We start from the raw sequence: 27,057 nt of genomic DNA on the forward strand, positions 1-27,057 counted from the left end.
CCTAGGGGTGTGGCTTCAGAGTCTGTTTCACTCAAGCACTCCAGGTGGTTGTTCCAGTCTTTGGCGCGCCAAAGTTTGAGACTGGTGGAGCGCCGCCCTTCCCTAAGGGCGCAGAGGCGTGGAGACCAGCGAGCGCCAAACTCTCATCCGCTTGCGCGCTAGACTGTGGCCAAAGACACGCAGCCCTGCGGCTGCTAGCAGCCAAATCTCGTGTGCGCCCCCGCACCGCGGGAACTAGTCGCCCGCCTCTCTCCTCCCGGCTCCCCTAACGCCGCGTTCTGCGCGCATGCGCACCGCGCCTTTCCTCTTCGCCGCTCCTTCAGCTGCCCTGGTTACCGTTGGTGTTTGCGAATTCCCTGCAGCACCTTCTTTGCTGGAGACCAGCGCCGCCGGGCTCTAGCAGCAGTTCGACACGCGCGCGCCCGCGTCACGTGGTGCGAGGCTCCCTCGCGGTCGCTGGCGGGCGGCTTAGCGGTGAAGAAGCAGCTGCGGCCACCGCTCGCCCTCCCACTGCGCCCTAGGGCGGGTGCGCGGATAAATATGGCGAAGTGGGGGTAGCTGGCGCCGAACCCGACGTGATGGGGCGAGCAGGTGGGGCGGTCGTCGGAGCCTCCTGAGCCACACGCCGGCGTGGTTTTCGTCGGCGATTTGACCTGGCGACCTCGGGCCGGCGCCCAATAGGTCAGACCACGGACTCCGCGGGTCGCCGAGGGCCCCGCCGAGAGCCGGAGGCAATGGATGAACAGAGCGTAGAGGTGAGGGGGGTTGAGAAGGGTGGTGGTTACTCTCCCTCCGCTACCCCCTGAGCCTTCTTTATTTGGGGCGCCCTGCCCTAGCCCTCCCTGTAGTAGAGCACCCCCACTTCGCCGCTGCGGGTGTAGTGAAGGCTGGCCCAGTGCGAAGGACGCCGTGCTAGGTCCGCAGCTCTTCGGGTGCCTTGTCAGGTAGTGGTATCCTGGCGTTTTCTGGGTGTCTTGGCACCGGTACTCATTCTCAGGGTTTTTGCAAACTACAGTCTGGGAAGAGCAAAACTGCAAATTCATTAGATAGACGTGCCGTGCACTCGCTACCTGTTCTTGGGAGTTCAAGTGCAGATCCAAAACTCTCTCCAACTGGAATCATTCCTCCCCGACCCGTACATTTTGCAGACTTCTGCCCTTCCTAAATTGAATGAGGATATACTTTTATTATCCTATTTGTAGTTTTCTGGAACAACCTATTCTTTTATATTTGGCTCTTGTGAGCTGTGATTCCAAATGGTTGAGATATTTACTTAAAGGCCAGTAACATTAAAAAAAAAAAAGATTGCTTATTGGACCTAATTATTTAACAGTTGTCGAATTTTGAACTTTCCATTACCTTGGTCCTTAGTAAGTTGCAACTGTATTACAGGCACTCCAGTTGAAAGTAGTTCACCCAATGGTCTTATTGTCCACCCTACCCTCCCCCAGCGTCTGCATCTCACAGGTTCTTTCTGGTTCTGCAGAGTCATGATTGGACTAATGAATAATTTTCTCCTTAGTTCCTCCTGCGAAAGTGTTATAAAGGTTTTGTAACGTTTTCTTGGTTTGGGAGCGTTTAATTCTCCTGGGATGGAGTAAATAAATGTGAGTACGGTAAAAATAAAATATACAATAAGTTGCTTTTCATTATGTCTGTTTTCTTGTTAGTTACTTCCTAAAATGATTTATCTGAGGCTTGCAAACTATCGTTTCTTCTATTTATTCTTCTTTTTTTCTTTTCAAAGCCTTCATGGGGCGACCACTAAAATTTTCCATAGGAACAAAATCTAAGGCTCCAATAAAAAGCTAGTTGGTTGGAGTATCAGGGCAAATTCAGATTTCTGGATTCTGAATTAGTTTCTTTCTTGATCAAAGTACACTCTGTTAGTATATGTATCTTTTTTAAAGGTTTTTTGTTTTGTTTTGTTTTGTTTTTAATTTTAAAAGCAGTCCATCCCCTTGGGGAAATTGCAGAAAAAGTTCATATAGTTCATTCAGTCAGTCCATCTTTTTTTTTTTTAGCTGTTCTGCATCATAATAAGGATATTTTTTCTATATCCTCAAATCAAGAAGTTTCTAGTGACTGTCATAATCTGTGTTAACTGTCCTAATTTTTTTTATTAACTGTCATAATTTAATATTTTGAAATTTGGGTTATAGCCACATTCTTGTGATTACAATTTATGCTTCAGTGATAATATTTGTGCACAAGTGTGTTTGCATTTCATGTTCTTTCCTTAGAATAGAGCCACTGTGAAGCTTAGGAAAGAAAAAGCACTTTTTCCAGATGTTCTGAGGTACACTGGGCCTTGACCAACCAAGTACTGATAAGACTTATTAAAACAGGTTATATCAGCCCAAAATTAATGTCAATGTTGAGTGAGTTGTTTTAAGCATGCTTTTTACTTTTGATTCAGTAGTCTAAATCTGGTGTACCTTACATTTTTTATTATTTTCAGAGCATTGCGGAGGTTTTCAGATGTTTCATTTGTATGGAGAAGTTGCGGGATGCACGCCTGTGTCCTCATTGCTCTAAGCTTTGTTGTTTTAGCTGTATCAGGGTAAGTTGCATTTCTTTCTACATGCCCTTAGTGTATATACGATGTGTTGTAAAAATCAACCATATTCTTTTAAAATTATTTTTTTAAATGTTTATTTATTTTTGAGAAAGAGAGAGCATGAGCAGGGGAGAGGCAGAGAGAAAGGGAGACACAGAATCTCTAGTAGGCTTCAGGCTCTGAGCTGCCAGCAGAGCCCGATGTGGGGCTTGAACCCATGAACCATGACATCATGACCTGAGCCGGAGTAGGATGCTCAACCGATTGAAGCACCCCAAAATCGACCATATTTTTTATCTTTTTTTTTTTTTTTTAAGTTTATTTATTGTGAGATAGAGAGTGAAAGAGAATCCTAAACAGGCTCCGTGCTATTAGTGTGAAACCTGATGTGGGGCTTGAACCCATGAACCTGTGAGATCATGACCTGAGCTGAAACCAAGAGTCAGACACTTAATCAACTGAGCTATCCAGACACCCCAGTTTTGTTATCTTTTTAATTTTTACATTTTGTCTCCTTTTAAAAAATGTTTTAAATGAATGTTCCTTAATAGGGAGACCATCACCATATATTACTTAGTACTGTGGAGGTGAGATAACTACCATGAAATGTCTAGAAATCAAAACCCATTATAATTTTAATATATTTATTAAATCATTGCACATTTAACAAGTACTGGTAAAGTGGTTGCCTGCATTGTGTTTGGGGTTGAAGACTTCTAAGATAAATGATGGAGTGCTTGCCCTGAAGGAGCTTAAATCTAAGTGACATAATGGGCTCCGTTTATACTGAAGAATGTATGTATAGTGTCATAAAGAGGCACTAACAAAGTGCTGTGAGACTCAGAGTTTATACTGTTGGATGGGTAGGATGGAGAAAAAGCTAATAATGGGTTCAGAGGCTTAGATTAAAATCGTATAATCTTACAGGTACAAGAGACTTTAGAGATTAATATAGTCCATTGGCTTTAAAACGAATGTAGGTGAACCCCTCAAAGAACATTATGAGGAAGCCTAAGATGTGAAGCAGAAGAACTTCTTTTTTGTGTGGAGGGATTCAGTAGCACATCCGCAAATCATCGTTAAAAACTGCCCTGCCCACATTACTCGCAGTAGGTTTTGTCTTTTACTGGGAAAATCAAAGCCATCTAACATGCTCTTCACCTCAAAATTTCTCTGTGGTTCCTTATTTCTGCCTTAGGAAGATAAATAAACCTTTGTCGAGAGTAATGGTTGTAACACTTAAATCACTTGCTTCCGGTCACACAGCTAACAAATAATAGAGCTGGATTTGAATCCAGGAAGTCTCGCTTTAGAGCCTGTGTTCTTTGCTTCTACACCATGTGGAGAAGACCAAGGTTATATATCATGCTAGTTCTTCCATTCATAAGCTGAGAAACTCAATTTTTCCTAGTCTTGTTTCTTCAGCTATAGAATGAGGTAACAAGATTTGCCTCACAGAATGGTTGTGGCATTAAATGAGATAAGCTAAAAAGCAATTTAGAAACTGTAAAGTACTGTCCCATTGTAAGGTGTTAATATTTTATTGTTAAAATAGCAATGAATAAATTTGGCATTATTTTTTATAAATGGTGAAACAGAAGCTGTGGAAATTAGGTAATTGGCCTGTATCACTCTCTCAAAATTAAAAAGAAGTGGGAAAATTTCATCTACCTTGGGAAATTTGATTTATTCTTGCAGGTTTAACTATCATTTCTCAGTGTATGGCTTTTAAATCTATTCCTTTGGCTTTGACTTTCCAGCACCTTGAACTTTGTTCCCGATCAAATTCTGTTTTTTTAAACTGATTCTTTTTGACTTCTTTTTGTTCTGTTCCGCCAGTCACTCAAACTTGAAACCTTTTACACCAATGATATTTTTTAGGTTTATTTAGCGAGAGCACATGTGCATAAATGAGTGGGGAAGGGACAGAGCAAGAGGGAGAGGCTCCCAAGCAGGCTTTGCACTGTCAGTGAGAACCCGATACAGGGCTTGATCTCCTGAATCATGAGATCATGACCTGAACATGACCTGAGCTGACATCCAAAGTCTAAGGCTTAACCAACTGATCCCTGGCACCAGTAATTTTTAAGTCCTGTCAGTTATTATCTTCTGCTTTCACTTACATCTGTCCTACTTTTCCATTCCATTATCATCCTAGCAGAGAAATATATACCTTTATTACCTCATACTTAGATAATTATAATCTTTTTTTTATTAAAAGAATTTTTTTAATTGTTTATTCTTGAGAGAGAGAGAGAGGGAGAGAGAGGGAGAGAGAGAATGAGTGGGGGATGGGCAGAGAGTGGGAGACACAGAATCTGGAGCAGGCTCCAGGTTCTGAGCTGTCAGCACAGAGCTGGAGGCGGGCTCAAACTCGAAAACGTGAGATCATGACCTGGGCCAAAGTTGGTTGCTTAACTGAGCCACCCAGGTGCTCCAATCGTTTTTTTTTTTTTCTTTCCCCAGAGAGAGAGAGAGAGAGAGAGAGAGAGAGAGAGAGAGAGAGCGAGCTCGAGCTTGCAAGTGAGCAGGGGAGGGGCAAAGAGGAGAAAGAGAGAATCCCAAGTAGGCTCTCCGCTCAGTGTGGAACCTGACGTGGGAATTGATTCCAGGACCCTGAGATCATGACCTGAGCCGAAATCAAGAGTTGGATGCTTAACTGACTGAGCCACCCAGGCACCCCTAGTTAGCTTTTAACTGATCTATCTTGAGTCTTTTTTAAAGTTTATATATTTATTTTGAGAGCTAGAGTGTGTTTGCTAGCTGGGGAGGGGCATAGGGAGAAGAGAGAGAGAATCCCATGCAAGATCCTCATTGCCAGCGTGGAGCCCTAGGTGGGGCTCGATCTCACGAACCATGAGATCATGACCTGAGCTGAAACCAAGAGTTGGATGCTTAACTGACAGAGCTACCCAGGCACTCCAAGTCTTTTCTTATCTGTGGTTCATTTTATATCCTGCTGCCATATTGATGTTTTCCAGAAATGTCATTTTTTTTTCCTTATCAGAAGGATAAGGAATTTTTTTTTCCTTATCAGATTCATTGCCTTAATTCCTTAGAATATTATCTTTATATTCAGACCACTTGGATAATCTGGTTCTATTCTTTCTTTCTTTCTTTTTTTTAATGTTTTATTCATTTGTGATAGACAGAGAGTGAGTGGGGGAAGTGCAGAGAGAGAGAAGGAGACACAGAATTCAAAGCAGGCTCCAGGCTCTGAGCTGTTAGCACAGAGCCTGACGTGGGGCTTGAACTCACTAACTGTGAGATCATGACCTGACCTGAAGCCAGACGCTTAACCAACTGAGCCACCCAGGCACCCCTCTATTCTTTCTTTCTAAAGCTGTCTTGGTTCCTGAATGTACCATTCATGTGTTTATTCATTCAGCAAATACTAATTACACATCTACTTGGAGTTAAGCATCGACTTCCCAGGGAGTTGACTTATTTACTACTTGGGATATGGACAAAAAGGTAAATAGACATATGTTAGATACCAGAAAGTGCTATGAAGAAAATGAAACTGAATAAGGTATAGAGTGGGGACTTTGAGGAGGGTATGAGCAGGTTGTTAGTTATTTTAGATAGTCTGTGAAGGTCTCTGAGAAGTGATATTTGAGCCAAGACCAGAATGAAATGTGGTAGTGATGTATCTACAGGAAGAAAGTCCCAGGCAGAGAAATCAGAAGGAGCAAAGCCCCTGAGAGAAAGAACAAAGAAGCCAGTGTGGCTGGAGCAAAGAGAGAAAGAGGGAAAGGAGATGAATTTGGAGATGGAGCTTAGGGCCTTGGTAAAGACCTTGGCTTTTATTTTAACTGTAATGGTACCATTGAAAGCTTTTGAATGATACACAGTAATTTTTAAAAACTCACTGTTGCTGCTATGTAGAAAGTGGATTATAGGCACCATAGGTGGGAGAGGAAGTGAGGAGACCAATTTGGTTTAGACTCGAATGGTAACAGTGGAGGTGGTGAAAAATAGGGCAGTTCTGGATATGTTTTGAAGGTAGAGCCAATGGATTTATAGATGGGACATGAGAGTTTTATACAACATTTAGATGAATGGTTTTCTATTCTGAGATAGAAGAAATTTGGGGAGGAAGAGTTGGGTAGGTTATAGATGTACAAGTTTTGTTTTTAAATATGTCAAGTTTAAGATTTTATACATCTAACTGGAGAGGTTGGCAGTTGGAAATATGAATCTGGAGTTGAGGAAGGGGATGTTAGTGATATCGAATTAATAGCATATGGATAGTATTTAAGGCGTTTGATGAGATCACCAGATTACCTGATAGGGAAAAGACTTTTTGCTTTGAACTCTGGGTCACTCAACATTTAGAGGTCAGGAGGAGGAGGAGGATTAAGCAGGAGATAACAAGAAGGAGCCATGAGTGAGGCATCACAGAGTTCAAGTGAAAAACATGTTTCAAAGAGGAGTAGGTTAACTGTGTCTTGTATTTCTGGTTCGGGACTTAACCATTGGATTTGAGAATGTATAGGACATTGGTAACCTTGATGAGTAGTTTTAGTGGAATAATGAAGACAAAATCTTGATGTCTGGGAGAGGGAGGCAAATAAGACAGCAAGTATAAAAACTCTAAAAATTTTGATGTAAAGGGGAAAAAAAGGAGTGGGTCGAAAAGGTTTATATCTCGTTGAATGTGAACCAGTAGAGAAAGATTAATTAATGATGCTGGGGAGAGGGGATAATTACAGGAGCAAAGTCCTTGAGACCTGGGCATTCCACCCAACCAAATTGTATTATTGTTTATTTGAATGCCTCTCCCTTCTCTTCCATCCCATCTCTGTTCATTTGACCATGGAAATTTAATTATCCATGACAGGCCAGATGCTTGTGTCACTGAATAAAACAGACTAAGGTCCAGACCCATGAATAGACTTGTCCAAAGTTATCTAGTGGTTTGGGACAGACCAAAACTGGACTCACTCCCAGGCCAGCACTCTACCTATGACTCTCTTGTGCTTCTATATGCATATACCAAAAAGTGGGAACATTGGCTGTATTTTCAGGCCAGGTCTCTTTCATTCTTCCAGTTACTCTCAGTTGATTCTCCATCATTACCTGTTCTTATTTTTGTATTTTCACCCATTTTTTTGCCCCAGTCTTTTTCATCAAGTAGTTTTGGTTTTGTTTTTGACTCCTTGATTTTCAGCATTGGTAGCATTTTATGATTTCCTGTGAATATCGACTTTGCTTTCTTTTTAATATTGGAGTTTTAAAAAATTAGATATAATTGACATACAGTAAGCTGCACATATTTAAAGTGTATAGTGTGGTAAGTTTGATAAATGTATATACTTGAGAAACCATCACTGCAAGATAGTGAACATACTTATAATCCTCAAAAGTTTCTTTGTACCTCTTGGTAATCCTTCCCTCCACTTGTCTTATTCCTAGGAAACCACTGATCTGCTTTCTGTCACTGTAGATAAGTTTGCATTTTTTGAACTTTTATAGAAATGGAATCTTATGATATATTCTCTCATGTGTCCAGCTTTTTTCACTCAACAAAATTATTTAGAGATGTATCTATGTTGTGTGGATCAATAGTATTCCTTTTTATTGCCAAGTGGTAGCATCCCATTGTATGCATATGCCATAATATGTTTATCCATTCACCTGTTGATGGACATAACTGTGTCTACTTTTTGGTATTTACATAGAAAACTGCTATGAACATTTATATACAAGTATTTGAATGGGCTTAAACTTTCTTTTCTCTTAGGTAAGTAAATAGGAATGGAAGAGCTAGATCACATGGTAGATGTATATCTAACTGTTTAACAAATTGTACAACTGTTTTCTAAAATAGTATCATTTTAAATTCTTACCAGCAATGTGTGAGAGTTCTAATTCTTCCACATTAATGCCCACACTTGGTACGTTCAGTCTTGAATTTTAGCCATTCTCATAGATATGGAGCAGTACCTTAACATTTTCCTTTAAGATCAGGATAAAGATAGAGATGCCTACTTTCCTTACGTTTATCCATTACCCTTTTCCCCAGTCCCGGTAACCACTATTCTTTCTGTCTCTGAACTAAGTACTTCATATAAATGTAATCATATAACATTTGTCTTTATATATTTTTTATTTAAAAAAAAATTTTTTTTAACGTTTTATTTATTTTTGAGACAGAGAGAGACAGAGCATGAATGGGGGAGGGGGAGAGAGAGAGGGAGACACAGAATCGGAAGCAGGCTCCAGGCTCTGAGCCATCAGCCCAGAGCCCGATGCGGGGCTCGAACTCACGGACCACGAGATCGTGACCTGAGCTGAAGTCGGCCACTTAACCGACTGAGCCACCCAGGCGCCCCTTTATATATTTATTTTTAAAGTTTTATTCCTTTTTTTTTAAATTTCTTTTTTGTGTTTATTTGTTTATTTTGAGAGAGAGAGAGACAGAGCATGAGCAGGGGAGGGACAGAGAGAGAGGGAGAGAGAATCCCAAGCAGGCTCTATCCAGTGAGCTCAGAGCCCGACACAGGGCCTAGTATCACAAATGGTGAGATCATGACCTGAGCTGAAATCAGTAGTAGAACAGTTAACTGATGGAGCCACTCAGGTGCCCCTCCGTTTGAATTTTAGAATGGGTTTTTCTACTTCTGTAAAAAGCACCATTGTGGTTTTGATAAGAATTACATTGATACTGTAGATTGCTTTGGGTGGTATTGGGATTTTAACAGTATTAAATCTTCCAATGCATGAACATGGGATGTCTGTTTATTTAGGACTTTCTTTCAGTGGTGTTTTGTAGTTTTCCATGTATAAATCTTCCAACTCCTTGGTTAAGTTTATTCCTAGGTATTTTACTTTTTTCTTTGATGTTGTAGATGTATTTTCTTAATTTCCTCTTTGAATTCTTCATTGCTAGCATATAGAAACATGTTTTTTTTGTGTGTGGGTTGGTATTGTATTCTGCAACTTTGGTGAATTTGTTCCTTTTGTTCATTAATACTAACAGTTTTTTGTGGAACCTTTAGGGTTTCCTACATACAAGATTATGTTATTGCAAACAATTAATTTTACTACTTTTCCAGTTGGGATGCTTTTGTATTTTTTTTCCTTGCTTAAATTGCTCTCGGTGAAATTTTTAGTATTGTGTTGGATAGAAGTGGTGAAAATGAGCATCTTTGTCTTTTTCCTGATCTTAAAGAAAAAGTTTTCAGTGTTTACCATTGAGTATGGTGTTCACTCTGGATCTTTTATGTTTGGACTTTATCAAATTGAGGAAGTTCTCTTTTGTTCCTTTTTCTTGAGTGTTTTTATCATGAAAGGATATTAGATTTTGTCAGAGACCTTTTATGCATCAGTTGAGATGATCATGTGGGTTTTTTCCTTCATTTTATTAATGTAATGTGTTATATTGAATGATTTTTGTATGTTGAACTGTCTCAGCATTCCGGGTAGTAAATCCCACTTGGTCATGCTGTATAGTCTTTTTAATATACTGTTGAATTCGATTTGCTGGGCTCTTCTTGAGAATTTCCCTAGTCCAGTCTTACAGAGTTAGGTATGTTGATTCTCTTGTTACCTGTGAGGAAACTTGAGCCCAGTCACATGTCTGGTGTCTTGTAGTCAGTAAGTGCCAGAGCTAGGAGTCAGACTCAGGTCTGAATACTGTCTAAAGCTGTGATTCTTCCATTTTAATGGAGAGAAATTCTTAAATTGAATGTGGGGAATTGCTCTACTATAATTTTTATTTTCTTTAATTCTTCTTGTGCATTAATATTGTATTGCTCGTTCTTACCTTTGGTTTTGGTTTGGGAGAAATATTGTTTTTCCCAAAGTATTAAAATTACCATATTTATTTTGTGATTAAGTTAGATTATGGAATACAAGGTAAAAATGCCATAAATATTCAGAGATGGGAAAGATTACTAGCTTGTTATAGTTAGGAAAGTTTTATGGACCTAATTACTGGACATTCCCATGGGACAGCACATGGTGGGGGGGACATACTAGCAAATACACAAATATACCAAGCGTGGTGTATAGTGTAGCAATAAGCCTGTTTTGACTGGAACGGAGAGACATATTTAAAAATATGGACTGGTCACTCCCTGTCATGGTCCCAACCTTTAGAGAGCTTATAGTCTGGCAGGGCAGAGGAGACCGATAAATAAGTCAGTGTAATAAAGTATTATAAGCACAATAAAGGAAGAAGTTCAGGTTGCTGTGGTAGTCTGTAGAGAGTCAGGGCAAGCTTTCTGAAGGAAGTGACATAAACTGAAATCTAAAGAATGAGTAGGAATGATATAGTTGAAGAATATCCTGGGGAGAGAGAGGAAATAAATATACCTAAAGCCTTAACCTTGTTGGGTTCCCTAGAGTGAGGTAGAAGGTGAGGCAAGAGAGGTGTGGGCTGAAACCAGCCCTAGAAGAGTGCTATGGATTTAAGCAGAGCATTGTTTGAGAGGAAGAAACCTGACCCAAATCTTACTTTTGCTGAGGGACCAAAGAAATAATCTTCAAGGTTATTAATAGAGGAAGCCTTTTGTGTCTGTTTTCTTTTTCTTCCAGCTTTATATGGTTTGCTGTGAAGTACCTTTGTCCTTGTTATCTCTTACCTTTTGTTGTCCTTTAAGGTTTCCTTGGGAATTTCATTTCTGAGTTAATTATTTGACTTTAAAAAGCTTAACCATGATCCTATTGTTTTTGGAAAGGTATTCAAATAATCTTCCGCATCTCCTTTGTATATGGTGTAAAACTACTCCCTATCCAGTAATAATTAAAACAATTAACTCAATAGAATTTGAAGTTTAGTGGAGATATTCTCTTATAAAAGCTTTTTATAATTACATTACTGGACTGTAGAGCTCTTAAGATGTAAAGTTCTGTTGTATTGCTTATTCATATTTTAGGTCTAATGTATATATCCATAATTCATAATCCATATTCAAAATTAGTTAGCTTTTCAGAAAGGAATTTAGTAGTACCTTAGACTTTCTCAGGGATTTTATGAGAGATTAGATGGAAGTAAATCATCGCTGTGGTTTATTTTCAGGGCTGGTGTATTATTACTGATTTTGTGAAGATTATCAACATCTTCCTTGGGATAATCACATATTCTTAAGATCACTTTCTTTCCTATGAGAGAAAAGCTTCTTAACTGTTTTGGAATTAGTTCTGTCCCTTTGAAAATTTGTCCCCATCATAATGATAATGAGAGGGAGATAGTAGATTGAATGCTATTTCTGTACGTATCTCTGTAATTAATACAAGCACTAGAGAGTTAAACTCATTAAATTTTGTATTTAAGTATTCAATATGTACAAATTAAAGTAATAATTTTTCTATAATCAAAATCTAATTTTTTGCCTCCTTAGCGCTGGCTGACAGAGCAGAGAGCTCAATGTCCTCATTGCCGGTAAGTGTTTTGCTATGATTATTTGTGAATTTGGAAAATAGCAAGGTGATGGGATTAAAGTGTGCCTTAATCAGAGTTTTTTTTGCATTCTGTCACATTTCTCCTCTTTGTAAATACAGTTGAAAAGAAAATAAGCAATCTGTCTAGATAAATGCGAACTAATTTATCTGACTTAGAATTATGTAGAGTGCAGGGGCACCTGAGTGACTCAGTTGGTTAGGTGTGTCTGACTTTGGCTCTGGTCACGATCTCATGGTTCGTGGGTTCAAGCCCCACATCAGGCTCTGTGCTGACAACTCGGAACCTAGAGCCTGCTTCGGATTCTGTGTCTCCCTCTCTGACTCTCCCCTGCTTGAACTCTGTCTCTCTCTCTCTCAAAAATAAATAAACATTAAAAAAATAAAATAAAATAAAAGAATTATGTAGAGTGCATTGAGTACATTATTTACCATCTTTATTTTTATTTTTTAAAGTTCTTATTCATTTTTGAGAGAGAGAGAGAGAGAGCCAGAGAGTGTGAGTGAGCTGGGGAGGGGCAGAGAGAGAGGGAAACACAGAATCTAAAGCAGGCTCCAGGCTCAGAGCTGTTAGCACAGAGCCTGATGCCAGGCTCAAACTCACGAACGGTGAGATCATGACCCGAGCCGAAGCCAGATGCCCAACCGACTGAGCCACCCAGGTGCCCCTGTTTACCATCTTTTAGAGAAGCATTGTTTAACTTCTTGATTTTTATAATTAAAATACAACTGAAAAGTTCTCCAACTTTCTAATTAATACAGATAAATAAAATAAAAAGACTTCTATTTCTGATACTCCCTGCCTAATGTTTTCATTAAATAACACTTTGAAAAGAGATGGTTAGATTTTATTATGTATTCTAGACATTTTTCTAAGAGTATACTGATATGTATACATTTTTCTCAAAATACCCAAATGTGATATAATTCTATTTTGGGTTTTTTTTTTTTTTCATGTAAAATATGGTGGGACCTTCCTTGAAGATAGGTACATATATGTCATTTTTTTAAAAAGTGTGAATAATCCACTGTATGACTGTATGTTGATTTATTTAATATGCTTATATTCAGACACATTTAGATAATTTCCACTCTTGTTTTTTTCATATAATTGTGCCAGATTACATTGAAAGGAAGGTTTTTACCATTTACTGTTCCTAATAATAGATATAAAAGTGCCTTTTCCTCTGCCAATACTGGTTATCAATCTGTCGTTTTTTTTTTTGTCATTCCATTCAATGAAAAATAGTATCTCATTTTTAATATGCTTTTTTATTTTTTAAAGTTTATTTATTTATTTTGAGAGCAAGAGTGTGTGTGTGAGCTGGGGAGGGGCAGAGAGGAGAGAGAATCCCAAGCAGGCTCTGCACTATCAGTGCAGAGTCTGATGGGGGCTTGAACCCATGAACCATGAGATCATGACCTGAGCCAAAACCAAGAGTCAGATGCTTAATTGAATGAGCCACCCAGGGGCCCAATTAATTATGCTTTTCTAAAAAATGATTGAAACTGAACATTTTTTGAGGCATATTTAGTTATATTTGTTTTGCTTAAACTACTTCTTCATCTCATTTGTTGCCCATTTTCATCATATATTGTTTACTTTTTTTATATTAACTTTTAAGAAAGCCAGCACTATCAAACAGAAACTTTCTGTAATGATGGAAACGTTCTGTAACTTTGCTGTTTAATTCCACTGGGTACAGTTCAACAGTGGCAGTTCAACACTTGAAATATATTTAGTTTGACTATATAATGAAATTTTATTTTTTTTAATAAATTGTTTTTTAATATTTATTTTATTTTTGAGAGAGAGAGACAGAGCACAAGCAGGGGAGGGACACAGAGAGAGGGAGACATAGAATCTGAAGCAGGCTCCAGGCTGAGCTGTCAGCACAGAGCCCAATGTGGGGCTCAAACCCATGAACTAACTGTAAGACCATGACCTGAGCTGAGGTTGGTTGCTTAACCGACTGAGCACCTGGGAAACAGAAGCCCCATGAAATTTTATTCTTATTTAATTTTAATTAAATTTTAGGGGTGCCTGGGTGGCTTAGTCAGTTGAGCGTTGACTCTTGGTTTCAGCTCAGGTTATGGTTTCATGGTTGTGAGATTGAGCCCCGTGTTGGGTTCTGTGTGCTGAGCGTGGAGCCTGCTTGGGATTCTGTCTCCCTCCCTTTCTGCCCTTCCCCTGCTTGTGCATGCTTGCAGTCTCTCAAAAAAATAAAAAAACTTAAAAAAATAATTAAAATTTTAAATAGTCACTTGTGACTAGTGGCTGTCATTTTGGATAGTACAACTTTAAGGTATTGAGAATTCAATCTGTAATTGGAATTTTTTTTTGTAAATGACATTAATGTAAAAATAAGTTGCAAACCATACTTCTCATTCAGTCTGTTATTATTTTAATAGTAATATGGTATGAATATGTTGTGAACCCTGTTTTGAGTATGTTTTTATTTGATAATTTCTTTTTGCAACTGTCTTCCTTCACTTTGTATGTCATAGTTCATGCATGTTGTAGCATATGTTAGAGTTTCATTCCTTTTTTAAATTTTTAATGTTTACTTATTTTTTAATGGTTTTACTTATTTTTGAGACAGAGAGAGACAGAGCATGAGCAGGGGAGGGGCAGAGAGAAAGGGAGACACAGAATCTGAAGTAGGCTCCAGGCTCTGAGCTGTCAACACAGAGCCCGACGCGGGGCTTGAACTCACGGACTGTAGATCATGACCTGAGCTGAAGTCGGATGCTTAACCAACTGAGCCACCCAGGCGCCCCCTTTTAATGTTTATTTTTTAGAGAGAGAGAGAGATACAGAGTGTGAGCAGGGGAAAGGCAGAGAGAGAGGGAGAGACAGAATCTGAAGCAGGCTCCAGGTTCCGAGCTGTCAGCACAGAGCTTGATGTGGGGCTCAAACTCATGAAATGTGAGATCATGACCTGAGCCAAAGTCGGATGCTTAACCCACTGAGCCACGCAGGAGCCTCAGAGTTTCATTCCTTTTTAAGGCTGATTATTACTCCATTATATATATGTATCACATTCCATTTATTCATTAATCTGGTAATGGACATTTGGATTGCTTCCACTTTGGGGCTAAGGTAAATAATGCTGCTATGGTCATGGGTGTTCATCTTTTCAAGACCTGCCTTCAGTTTTTTTTGATATATACCCAGAAGTGGTATTGCTGGATTATATGGTAATTCTGTTTTTTAATATTTTGAGGTATAGTTGGCCGATAAAATTGTAAGACATTTAAAGTGTACCTTGTGATGATTTGATATGTGTATGTATGTATTGTGAAAGGATTCTCCCCATTGATAGCACTTTCATCATCTCACATATTTACCTTTGGAATGTGTTTATGTTAGAAAATAATCTCAAATTCCTGAATTGGAGTATATGTACATATTTTTTCTCCAGTGCTCCACTCCAGCTACGAGAACTAGTAAACTGTCGTTGGGCAGAAGAAGTAACCCAGCAGCTTGATACTCTTCAACTCTGCAGTCTCACCAAACATGAAGAAAATGAAAAGGACAAGTATGCCCTCAACTTGTGTTTGAGTATTTCATAGATGTTGATAGGTGTTATTTTAACGACACTATTGAAAATTTTTTTCGTTTTATAGGTGAACACTTAAGTATTTTTCTCTTGGCATTGTATCAGTATCACTATTTTGAAAGACCCTTCTAACTCTTGATTGGGCTTCTTTTATTAGAGCCTCTGATAAAAGGAGTGGAACTGCTAGTGTTTGCTAAGTCTCTCTTCTTTGTTCTTGATGTCAGCTGGCCCCTCTTCCCCTTGGTCTGCTGAAGATGCATATAGGCCATTGATAAAGAATTGTTCTGATAAATTTCCTTTATTATAAAAGCTATGTTAAACTTGGTACTATGGAAATATGCTAAATATGCTAAATGAGCTTACAGATAGTATCTAATATGCCGTTTTTTTTTTTTTTTAATTTTTTTTTTTTTTCAACGTTTATTTTTTTTTGGGACAGAGAGAGACAGAGCATGAACGGGGGAGGGGCAGAGAGAGAGGGAGACACAGAATCGGAAACAGGCTCCAGGCTCTGAGCCATCAGCCCAGAGCCTGACGCGGGGCTCGAACTCCCGGACCGCGAGATCGTGACCTGGCTGAAGTCGGACGCTTAACCGACTGCGCCACCCAGGCGCCCTAATATGCCGTTTTTTTATACTTTCATTAATTTCTTTTTGGTATTCAGATTACTTACAACATGAGAAAATAAATGTAGATGCATTTAGGTATTTTCTCTAAGCTCAGTGGACTCCATTAGTGAGAAGCTTTTTCTTTTTTTTTTAATGTGTATTTATTTTTGAGAGAGCAAGCATGAGCAGAGGAGGGGCAGAGAGAAAGGGGGGACAGAGGTTCAGAAGCAGCCTTTGTGCTGACAGCATAGAGTCCAGTGCAGGGCTCAAACTCAAACCTGCTAAGATCATGACCTGAGCCAAAGAGGATGCTTAACTGACTGAGCTACCCAGGGCCCCAGTGAGAATCTTTTTAAGAAATGCAACAGTATGTCTCTTTTATAGGCAACAGAAACTTAAAAAAAAAAATTTTGTTATTGTAGTAAAATACACTTATATAAAATATAAAATTTACTGTTGTAATTATTTTTAAGCATACAGTTCCATAGTGTTTAATATATTCACATTGTACAACCAATCTCCAGAACTTTTCATCTTGGAAATCTGAAACTCTCCACCCATCAAACAATAATTCCCCATTCTCCTACAGCCCTGGCAACCATCATTCACTTGTTTCTTTGAGTTTGACTACTCTGGATTACTCATGTTAGCAAAATACGCAGTATTGTCTTTTTGCTACTGCCATCCTTGACTTTGCTAATAATAGCATATGTCAGAATTTCATTCCTTTTTAAGTCTGATTAATTTTCCACCATGTATTGTATCACATTTTGTATATCTGTTATGTGTTGGATATTGGATTGCTTTCACTTTGGGCTGTTGTGAACAATGCTCATAATGTGTTCATCTTTTCTAAACCTTGCCTTCAAGTTTTTTGGTTTGTTTGTTTGTTTGTTTTAAGGATTTTTAAGTAATCTCTACACCCAATGTGAGGCTTGTACTCACAACTCTGAGATCAAGAGTTGCATGCTGGGTGTGCCTGGGTGACTCAGTAGGTTAAGCATCCATCTCGGCTCAGGTCATGATCTCACAGTTTGTAAGTTCTAGCCCTGCATCAGGCTCTGTGCTGACAGTTCGGAGCCTGGAGCCTGCTTTAGATTCTGTGTCTCCCCCTGTCTCTCTGCCCTCCCCTGCTAGTGCTCTGTCTCTCTCTCTGTCTCTCTCTCTCTCTAAAAAATAAATAAACCTAAAGTTGCATTCTGTATTGACTTAGCCAGCCAGGCACCCCTTTTTGGATATATACTTGGCAGTGGTATTGTTAGATTATATGGAATTTTGTTTTTAATACATTGAGGAACCTCCATAGTGTTTCCATGGCAGCTGTACCATCTTATATTCCTACCAACAATATACAGGATTCCAATTTCTCCACATCCTTCCCAAAACTTGTTTGTTTTTTAATAATCATCTTAATGAGTATGAAGAAATATCTTGTGGTTTTGATTTGCATTTATCTGATGATAGGATGTTGAACATCTTTTTATCTGCTTGTTGGTTATTTGTATATCTGTGGAGAAAAGTGTCTGTTAAAGTCCTTTGCCCATATTTTAATTCAGGTTTTTTTGTTTTTTGTTTTTGCTTTTGTTTTTACTGTTGAGTTGTAGTAGTTCTTTATGTATTTTGGGTATTAACTTCTTTATTAGGTACAGGATTTCCAAATATAGTCTCCTATTCCATAGATTGGCCTTTCACTCTGTTTCTTGTATCCTTGATGTTACAGAAGTTTTAAATTTTGATGTAGTCTAATTTATTTATTTTTTTACCTCTGTTGCATGTGCTTTTGGTGTCATATTTAAGAAATAATTTCCAAATCCAATATTGTGGATTTTCCTTTATGTTTTCCTTTATGAAGCTTTTCCTTAATGTTTTCTTATAAGAGTTACATAGTTTTAGGTCTTATGTTTAGGTCTTTGATCTACTTTGATTTAAATTTTGCATATGATATAAGCTAAAGGTGTTTGTCTGCTAAGGTTGCCATAACAGAATACCACAGGTTGGCTTACATAACAGAAATTTATTTTCTAATGGGTTTGGAGGCTGAAAGTTTAAGGTCAAGGTATTATCAAGGTTGTTTCTGGTGAAGCCTTTCTCTTTGACTTGGATAAGGCTCCTCCTCACATACTCCTCGTGTCTTTCTCTTCTTGTATAGACAGCAGTTTTGTGGGGTGAGTGTTCTCCCCTTATGACCTCATTTGACCTTCATCACCTCCTTAAAGGCTGTATCTCCAAATACATTTACATTAGGCCTCCAAAAGGAATTTGGGGAGGATGAAGTTCAGTTCGCAAACAGGTCCAAATTCATGTTTTGTATGTGGATATCCAACTTAAGGGGAAACTCATTTTTTAAAATTGAGCTGTTCATTTCTCATGAGAATATGGCATTACATTATACAATTGCATGTGTCTTGATTATTTTTCATTGGCCACATGTGGGGGACACGCATACATGTTTGGGTAGGTATAGACTCATAATGTGATTTGCCCAAAATGTGAACCTATCTTCTACAGTGATGCTAGGAAATGATGTTGTATTTATACTTTATTTAGAAATTAGTCTGCGTTTTTCATATGATTTTAAAGTCTTTATCAATTAATGAAAACAGTACTTAAAATTTGCGTCCACATGTGATTCTTTAGCTTAATTTATGAAAGCTATGGAATGTATTTTATATTGTTTGCTGAGATATTGTTTAAAATTGATTGACCTGTTTCCCAAATGTAAGAATTTGTTGAGGTAATTATGTTTTAGTTTTAATTTATTTAATTTAAATGGTATTTTCTTTTCATAACATATAGATGTGAAAATCACCATGAAAAACTTAGTGTATTTTGCTGGACTTGTAAGAAGTGCATCTGCCATCAGTGTGCACTTTGGGGAGGAATGGTGAGTAGAACAAATTTAGCACATTACTTTTAGTTAGAGACTGGAAAGCACTGAAATACTTGTTTGATTTAGATAGAAAATAATATTTTACTCTTGTTTATAAAGTTGAAAATTAAATATGTCTGATTTTAGCAGAAGGTATCATACCACAGACTTCTTTTGTGGGAGATGTTGATGTGGGATGTTTACCTCTTACATAAATATATATTTTAATGGAAAACATATAAAATTTGGGGCACCTGGGTGACCCAATCAGTTGAGTGTCCGACTTCGGCACAGGTCATGATCTCATGGCTTGTGAGTTCGAGCCCCTGCGTTGGGTTCTATGCTGACAGCTCAGAGCCTGGAGCCTAGTTCAGATTCTGTCTCCTCCTCTCTCTGCCCCTCCCCCACTTGCCCCATGTCTGTGTCTGTCTGTCTGTCTGTCTTTCTCTCTCAAATATAAAGAAACATTTAAAAAAATGTATAAAATTTATATTCATTAGCAAATCTTTTATTGTAGGATCAAGGTCTTATCTTTGATTAAAGGTCAGTTGATCTGATGTCCTGGCCACAATTTCCAATTTTGGTTTCTTTAAAATGGAACAATAACTTGGGGCGCCTGGGTGGATCAGTCGGTTGAGCGTCCGACTTTGGCTCAGGTCATGATCTCGCAGTTTGTGAGTTTGAGCCCCGCGTCGGGCTCTGTGCTGACAGCTCAGAGCCTGGAGCCTGCTTCCGATTCTGTGTCCCCCTTTCTCTCTGCCCCACCCCTGCTTGTGCTCTGTCCCTGTCTTTCAAAAATGAATAAACATTAAAGAAAATTAAAAAAAAAAAATGGAACGATAACTTTAGGTATTTGTGAAACAATACGAATGCAGACATCTGGATCTTATAATTTTTTTTCTTTTCCAATCTAATTCAAAAGTAGTTTTTTAAGGTATTGTACCTTTTATCAAGTCTAAAACATTCAAGTTAGTTTTCCTGGAAATAGCTTTTATTTCATAGTTGTCTTATTGTCTGATTAATATTTAATTAAAAGTGTACTTACATAATAGGTACAATTAATGTAAATAGGCTTGAAAATTAAAACAATAGGTTATTGGGGCTCTGGGGTGGCTCAGTCAGTTTGGCGACCGACTTCGGCTCAGGTCATGATCTTGCAATTTGTGAGTTCAAGCCCTACGTCAGGCTCTGTGCTGATAGCTCGGAGCCTGGAGTCTGCTTTGGATTCTGTGTCTCCCTCTCTTCCTCGTGCTCGGTGTCTGTCTCTCAAAAATAAATAAACGTTAAAAAAAAGAAAACGATAGGTTCTTGGTGGGGAGAGTTAGTTATAGTAGGAGTAGAAAGTTGTTAGACAACTAGACATATCTGTCAGTAATGAGAATTGATCACTCTTTGGGTATTAGCATATTTTAGGGAGAGAATGACAGGCAACTTGGTTGAGCAGAGCTCAATATAGAATTTTCTGTTAGGATTTGAATAATGTGTTTCTAATTTGATGAATAGAAAAATTGAATTCTTACAATTTAGTTCTTAAATGCATGGGTTTGGTAAGAAGCAATGGAAACATTCTTTTCTATACTTTAAGTGGACATGCAAAAATCTACATCTTTTTTATCTTACAGACTATGTTTAGGTGCTTTGGTTGGATAAGACAATGCTAGTGAGGACTTTTCCATTAATAGGTAGTTTCTTACAATATAAATTCAAGTTCTATATATTAAGAGAGTTATAAGTTATAGTACTAAAATTGGACAGAAAATTGGTTTTAGGGGGCACCTGGGTGGCTCAGTTGGTTAAGTGTCCGACTTCGGCTCAAGTCGTGATCTTGCCGTTCATGAGTTTGAGATCTGTATCTGAGCTGTCGGCACAGAGCTCTGACCTTCTTTGAATTCTGTGTCTCCCCCTCTCTATCTGCCCCTCTCCTGCTCGCACTCTGTCCCTCTCTCTAAAAAATAAACATTAAAAAAAAAATTGGTTGTTAGCTCTCAAAAATTATTTGAATACAAATGGATTAATGAGTCTTCTGTCTCTACAGTAATTCTTTGTGGAGTAAGGAATGAGTGTATTGCTTTGCTAATAGTGTCCTTTCAGTGTCTTACTAATTAATTCAGTTGTGCTAGAGACTGGCGGTTTAGTGATAAACAATATAGATATCAAACAGTTCTGTATATTTAATCGTCGTAATAGGTATTAGGGATGTTTATGCAGTGCTGATAACTGTGAATAACTTTGGGACCTGACCCTGTAAGACTGAGCTAAGCTCCCAAGGATGAATAGTAATTAAAAGGTGAAGAGTTTGGGGAGGGAAGATGAAGGAAAATTGTTTTTGAGTAAGAAGGAGTTACTTTCGCAAAGGCCTACTGAAAAGAAGTTTGAGAACTTGAAAAGGCTAGTGCTGATGAAGAAGAAAGTGGCAAATAAAGTTGTGTCAGGTGGTTGGAACCATGGTTAAAGATTTTGGTTCTTTTTAATGAGTAAAGATTTCTAGATAAATGTAAACATTTTGCTACAGTTCTTTAAAAAACATTTTTTTTAATGTTTATTTTTGAGAGAGAGAGTGCGCAAGCAGGGGAGGGGCAGAGAGAGATGGAGACACAGAATCTGAAGCTCGCTCTAGGTTTTGACTGTCAGCACAGAGCCTGACGTAGGGCTTGAACTCATGGACAGTGAGATCATGACCTGTGCCGAAGTTGGATGCTTGACTGACTGAGCCACCCAAGCCACCCCTATGCTACAATCTTTAAGGATTTCCTATATGGGCCAAGTGATTTTAAGGAAGCTCTGGTTGATTTTAACAAAGTAAAGACAGCCAAAAAAGTAAACTACTAACCAGTTTATTAGCATCCATAGAGTGTTAATAAAGAAATGTAAATGAATAAGGTAAAAGAAAATGTTCTAAAATTATTCTTATTACTTCAAATAGCATGGTGGACATACCTTTAAACCTTTGGCAGAAATTATGAGCAGCATGTTACTAAAGTGAATGAAGAAGTAGCCAAACTTCGTCGGCGTCTCATGGAACTGATCAGCTTAGTTCAAGAAGTGGTAAGACTACTACTGAAAGATCATTATCCTTTTATAGTTTATCATATATAATATATTGTTTTTGCAGTACAAATCAATTATATTGAAATTGATACTTGAAAATTTGATAAAGTATATTATAGTCAGTTTTACCAACTTCAAACAGCTAAGGAATTTTGCATCTAAACCCCTGGCCTGTTCCACAGTTGGAGCCAAGAGAATTGCCTTATGCAGAATTAAGAGAATCAATGAATGAGTTAAATAAGCCTGTTTGATACAGAGTCAATAATTGACTCCTAAACAATCAATACTGACTTTTAAAAGTCATTAAGTCATTCATTCTTTGGACTCCCAGGTTTTGGGAGAGTTTCTGCTACCAATAAATGAACTGTTTCCGATGTCTTGAATAGAACTCTGCAGAATTGAAAGAGTAATATTTAACACTACTCTTTAGATACCTTATGGGTCAAACAGCTTTGGTAAGCTATTTACCATTTGAAATACTATTTGGGGAAATGTGTTAAGTTTCAAAACTTTAAGTACTGAATGTACTTTTGAATATATTTTGTTAATGTTGCCAGAAGCCAGTTGTAACTAGTGAGTTTTACAGACCATTCCTAACTTAAGATATCTTTGTTTTACCCTTTCAGGAATGAAGATTCAAACCGTTGTTTATAGTAGTGTTCTGAGTTGTGTGTATGCTACCTACAAAGTAGTTTTGGAATATAAACAAGTTGAAAGACTTCTCTTTGGACTTCATCTAACTACCTTTCTTTTCTTTCTCTTGGCAACATTATTTGGTTGTTAAGGAGGGTATTCTAGGTTGATTTTCTTATTGTTTGTATTTATAATAACAATAACTATAGGAAGATTGCTTTTTTAATTTTGGTAGCATCCTATTATGAAATCTACAATGTACTCTGGAGTCTCTGAAAATTCTATTTTTTTTTCCCTCTGTTCTGAAAAAAATTAAAAACTATGTAAACTAGAATAGATATGTTTTCTTTTATGTGTATTTTTTAGAGACACAGTGAGAGAGCACGCGCTCACATTCACGCAAGTTGGGGAGGGGGGCAGAGAGAGGGACAGAGGATGAAAAGCAGGCTCTGTGCTGACAGCAGAGAGCTTGATGCAGGGCTCAAACTCATGAACTGCGAGATCATGACCTGAGCCGAAGTTGGACACTTAACCAATGGAGCCACCCAGGCGCCCGAAGAATAGATAATGGTTTTTGAGTTTTTATTTGTTCTAGGGTTTTGCATGATGTGAACCTGGTATTAGTATATTTTTATTTTTGTATAGTGGTTTTCTATCAGAGATATGATTGGGGCTTTGAGTATGTATGTATTTTGTATATGGTACCTGAAGCATTTTTTTTAAGATTTTATTTTACTTTTAAGTAATCTCTATACCCAGCTGGGGCTCAAACTCACAACCCAGAGATCAAGAGTTTCACACTCCACTGACTGAGCCAGCCAGACTCCCCAAACATTTTTTTTTGTAATTGTCTTACACTGTTAAAATAGCATGTACTTTATTATGTTTTGTTTATTTTTAAGAATATCATTCCTGATTTGGTTCAGTGCACAGTTTTTTAAAACCGTGAGTTTCCTATGATATGTAAACAATTAAAAAGTATTATTGGCTTGGGGCACCTGGGTGGCTCAGTTGGTTGAGCCTCTGATTCTTGATTTTAGCTCAGATCATGATCTCACAGTTCATGTGATCGAGCCTTGTGTCAGTCTCTGCACTGACAGCAAGGGGCCTGCTTTGGATTCTCTCTCTCTCTCTGTCCCTCTTCTGCTCACGTTATCTCCCCCCCACCCCCTAAATAAGTAAACATTTTTTTTCTTCCAGTATGACCTTTATTAGGTAATGCTGATATTTTGATACTTTATTAGGTAATGCTGATGTTTTGATCCCTATTTAATATACTCCTTTATTTTTATTTTTATGTATTTAATTTTATTTTTTAATTTAAATCCAAGGCAGTTAACATACAGTGTAATAATGATTTTAGGAATAGAATTTAGTGATTCATCACTAAATGTACATGTAATATCCAGTGCTCATCCCAACAAGTGCTCTCAATGCCCATCGCCCATGTAGCCCTTCCCCCCACCCAACTCCTTGCCAGCCACCCTCTGTTCTCTGTATTTAAGAGTCTCTTATTGTTTGTCTCCCTTTTTGTTTTTATCTTATTTTTCTTCACTTTCCCTTTTTTGTTTCTTAAATTGCACATATGAGTGAAATCATATGGTATTTGTCTTTCTCTGACTGACTTATTTTGCTTAGCATAATACCCTCCATTTCCACCCATGTTGTTGCAAATGGCAAGATTTCATTCTTTTTCATCATTGAGCAATATTCCATTATATATATGTGTGTATATGCACACATACACACACCACATTCTTTATCCATCCATCAGTCTGTGGACATTTAGGCTTTTCCATACTTTGGCTGTTGTTGATAGCGCTGCTATAAACATTGGGGTGCATGTGTCCCTTCAAATCAGCATTTTTATCCTCTGGATAAATACATAGTAGTGCAACTCCTGGGTTGTAGGGTAGTTCTATTTTTAATTTTTTGAGGAACCTCCATACTGTTTTCCAGAGTGGCTGCACCAGTTTGCATTCCCAACAGTGCAAAAGGGTTCCCCTTTCTCCACATCCTCGCCAACATTTGTTGCCTGAATTGTTCATTTTAGCCACTCTGACCAGTGTGAGGTGGTATCTCATTGTGGTTATGATTTGTATTTCCCTGATGGTACGTGATGTTGAGCATCTTTTCATGTGTCTGTTAGCCATCTGGATGTTAGCCACTTATTTGGAAAAGTGTCTATTCATGTCTTTTGCCCATTTCTTCAGTAGATTATTTGTTTTTCGGGTATTGAGTTCTTCATGGGTTTTGGATACTCTTTATCAGATGTGTCATTTGCAAATATCTTCTCCCATTTGTAGGCTGCCTTTTAGTTTTTTTGGTTGTTTCCTTCGCCGTGCAGAAGCTTTTTATCTTGATGAAGTCCCAATAGTTCACTTTTGCTTTTGTTTCCCTTGATTCTAAAGATGTGACTAGTAAGAACGTCACAAAGATGTGACTATGGCCAACGTCAAAGAGGTTGCTGCCTGCCTTCTCTAGGATTTTAATGGCTTCCTGTCTTACGTTTAGGTCTTTCATCCATTTTTAGTTTATTTTTGTGTATGGTGTAAGAAATTGGTCCAGGTTATTTTTCTGCATGTTCTATCCAGTTTTCCCAATACCTTTGCTGAAGAGACTTTTTTCCATTGGATATTCTTTACTACTTTGTCAGAGATTAGTTGGCCATATGTTTATGGGTCCATTTCTGGGTTTTCTATTCTGTTCACTGATCTGTGTGTCTGTTTTTATGCCAGTACTGTACTGTCTTGATGATTACAGCTTTGTATATAGCTTGAGGTCTGGAATTGGGATGCCTCCAGCTTTGGTTCTTTTTCTTTTTAATTTTTTTGTTTTAATTTTTTCTTTTTAAGTTTATTAATTTTGAGAGAGAGAGAGCATGAGCAGGGGAGGGGCAGAGAGAGAATCCCAAGCAGGATCCATGCCATCCATGCCCGATGTGGATGTGGGGCTTGAACCCACAAACCGTGAGATCATGTCCTAAGCTGAAATCAGGGGCCAGATGCTTAACCACCTGAGTCACTCAGGCGCCCCTGGTTTTCTTTTTCTACATTACTTTGGCTATTCAGGGTCTTTCTGGTTCCATACAAATTTTAGAATTATTTGTTCTAGCTCTGTGAATAATGCTGGTATTAATTTGATAGGGATTGCATTGAATATGTAGATTGCTTTGGGTAGTGTCAACATTTTAACAATATTTGTTCTTCCAATCCATGAGCATGGAATGTTTTTCCATTTCTTTGTGTCTTCAATTTCTTTCATAAACTTTCTGTACTTCTTAGTGCATAGATCTTTCATTTTGGTTAGGTTTATTCCTATGTATTTTATGGTTTTTGGTGCAATTGTAAATGGGATTGATTCCTTGATTCTCTTTCTGCTGCTTCATTATTGGTGTATAGAAATGCAGCTGATTTGTGTACATTGATTTTATATCCTGCAACTTTGCTGAATTCATGGGTCAGTTTTAGCGTTTTTTTTGGTAGAGTCTTTTGGGTGTTCCAGTCATGTTGTCTGTGAAGTGTGAGAATTTGACTTCCTCCTTGCAGATTTGGATGCCTTTTATTTCTTTTTGTTGTTTGATTGCTGAGGCTATCTAACACTATGTTGAATAACACTGGTGAGAGTGGATATCCCTGTCGTGTTCCTGAACTTTGGGGGAAAGGTCTGTTTTTCTCAAGGATGGTATTAATTGTGGGTTTTTCATATATGGCCTTTATGATCTCGAGGTATGTTCATTCTGTCTCTACTTCCTTGAGGATTTTTATCAGGAAAGTATGTTGTATTTTGTAAAATTAAATGAACATTTTTAAAAAAGTATTATTGGCTTACATAAAAGAGGAAATCACTGACTTTAAGAATAATTGCAGTCATTGCATTAATGTATGTTTGCTTCTATTTTGAAAATTCTTCAATCAAATTTTTTTACTTGTTCACCTTCTAGGAAAGAAATGTAGAAGCTGTACGAAATGCAAAAGATGAGCGTGTTCGGGAAATTAGGAATGCAGTGGAGATGATGATTGCACGATTAGACACAGCTGAAGAATAAGCTTATAACACTAATGGGTGAGTGGTTTTCTATGCTGTTGGGATATTTGATGCTTTGAGCCAAACTAGAAAGAATCAAATAGGCTAGGGAGGAAAAGATTGGTTTCAAAAATAAAAGTTCCAGTTATTAAATGTCCCTTTATCAAATAATATTATACCTAATTAATATAACTCCTGCTAACCTCTTGGGTATGTATGCGTCTAGAAATGGCCTGATTTGGCAAACATGCCTGCCTTTCATCATCTTTTTTTTCCCCCCAACATGCAAAGTGGTTTCTTCTTTTTCTTTTTTATTTCTACCTTTTTTTAAAGTTTTTTCTT

At 37.9% G+C, this 27,057-nt stretch overlaps 1 protein-coding gene across 1 annotated transcript in view; it reads left to right on the forward strand.

Annotated features, from left to right (window-relative positions):
- The first annotated feature begins 410 nt into the window (after positions 1-410).
- TRIM37 (tripartite motif containing 37) overlaps positions 411-27,057 on the forward strand; it is a 129,989-nt gene continuing 103,342 nt past the window's right edge. The window contains 9 exon segments of the mRNA XM_030295180.1: positions 411-755; positions 2,462-2,563; positions 11,911-11,951; positions 15,394-15,510; positions 18,936-19,023; positions 21,932-21,962; positions 21,965-22,053; positions 26,633-26,721; positions 26,723-26,754. Of these exon segments, the coding sequence (XP_030151040.1) occupies positions 735-755; positions 2,462-2,563; positions 11,911-11,951; positions 15,394-15,510; positions 18,936-19,023; positions 21,932-21,962; positions 21,965-22,053; positions 26,633-26,721; positions 26,723-26,754 (610 nt within the window). The 5' untranslated portion in view covers positions 411-734.

The sequence above is a fragment of the Lynx canadensis genome, chromosome E1 (genome assembly GCF_007474595.2).
Source record: "Lynx canadensis isolate LIC74 chromosome E1, mLynCan4.pri.v2, whole genome shotgun sequence".
NCBI lineage: Eukaryota > Metazoa > Chordata > Mammalia > Carnivora > Felidae > Lynx > Lynx canadensis.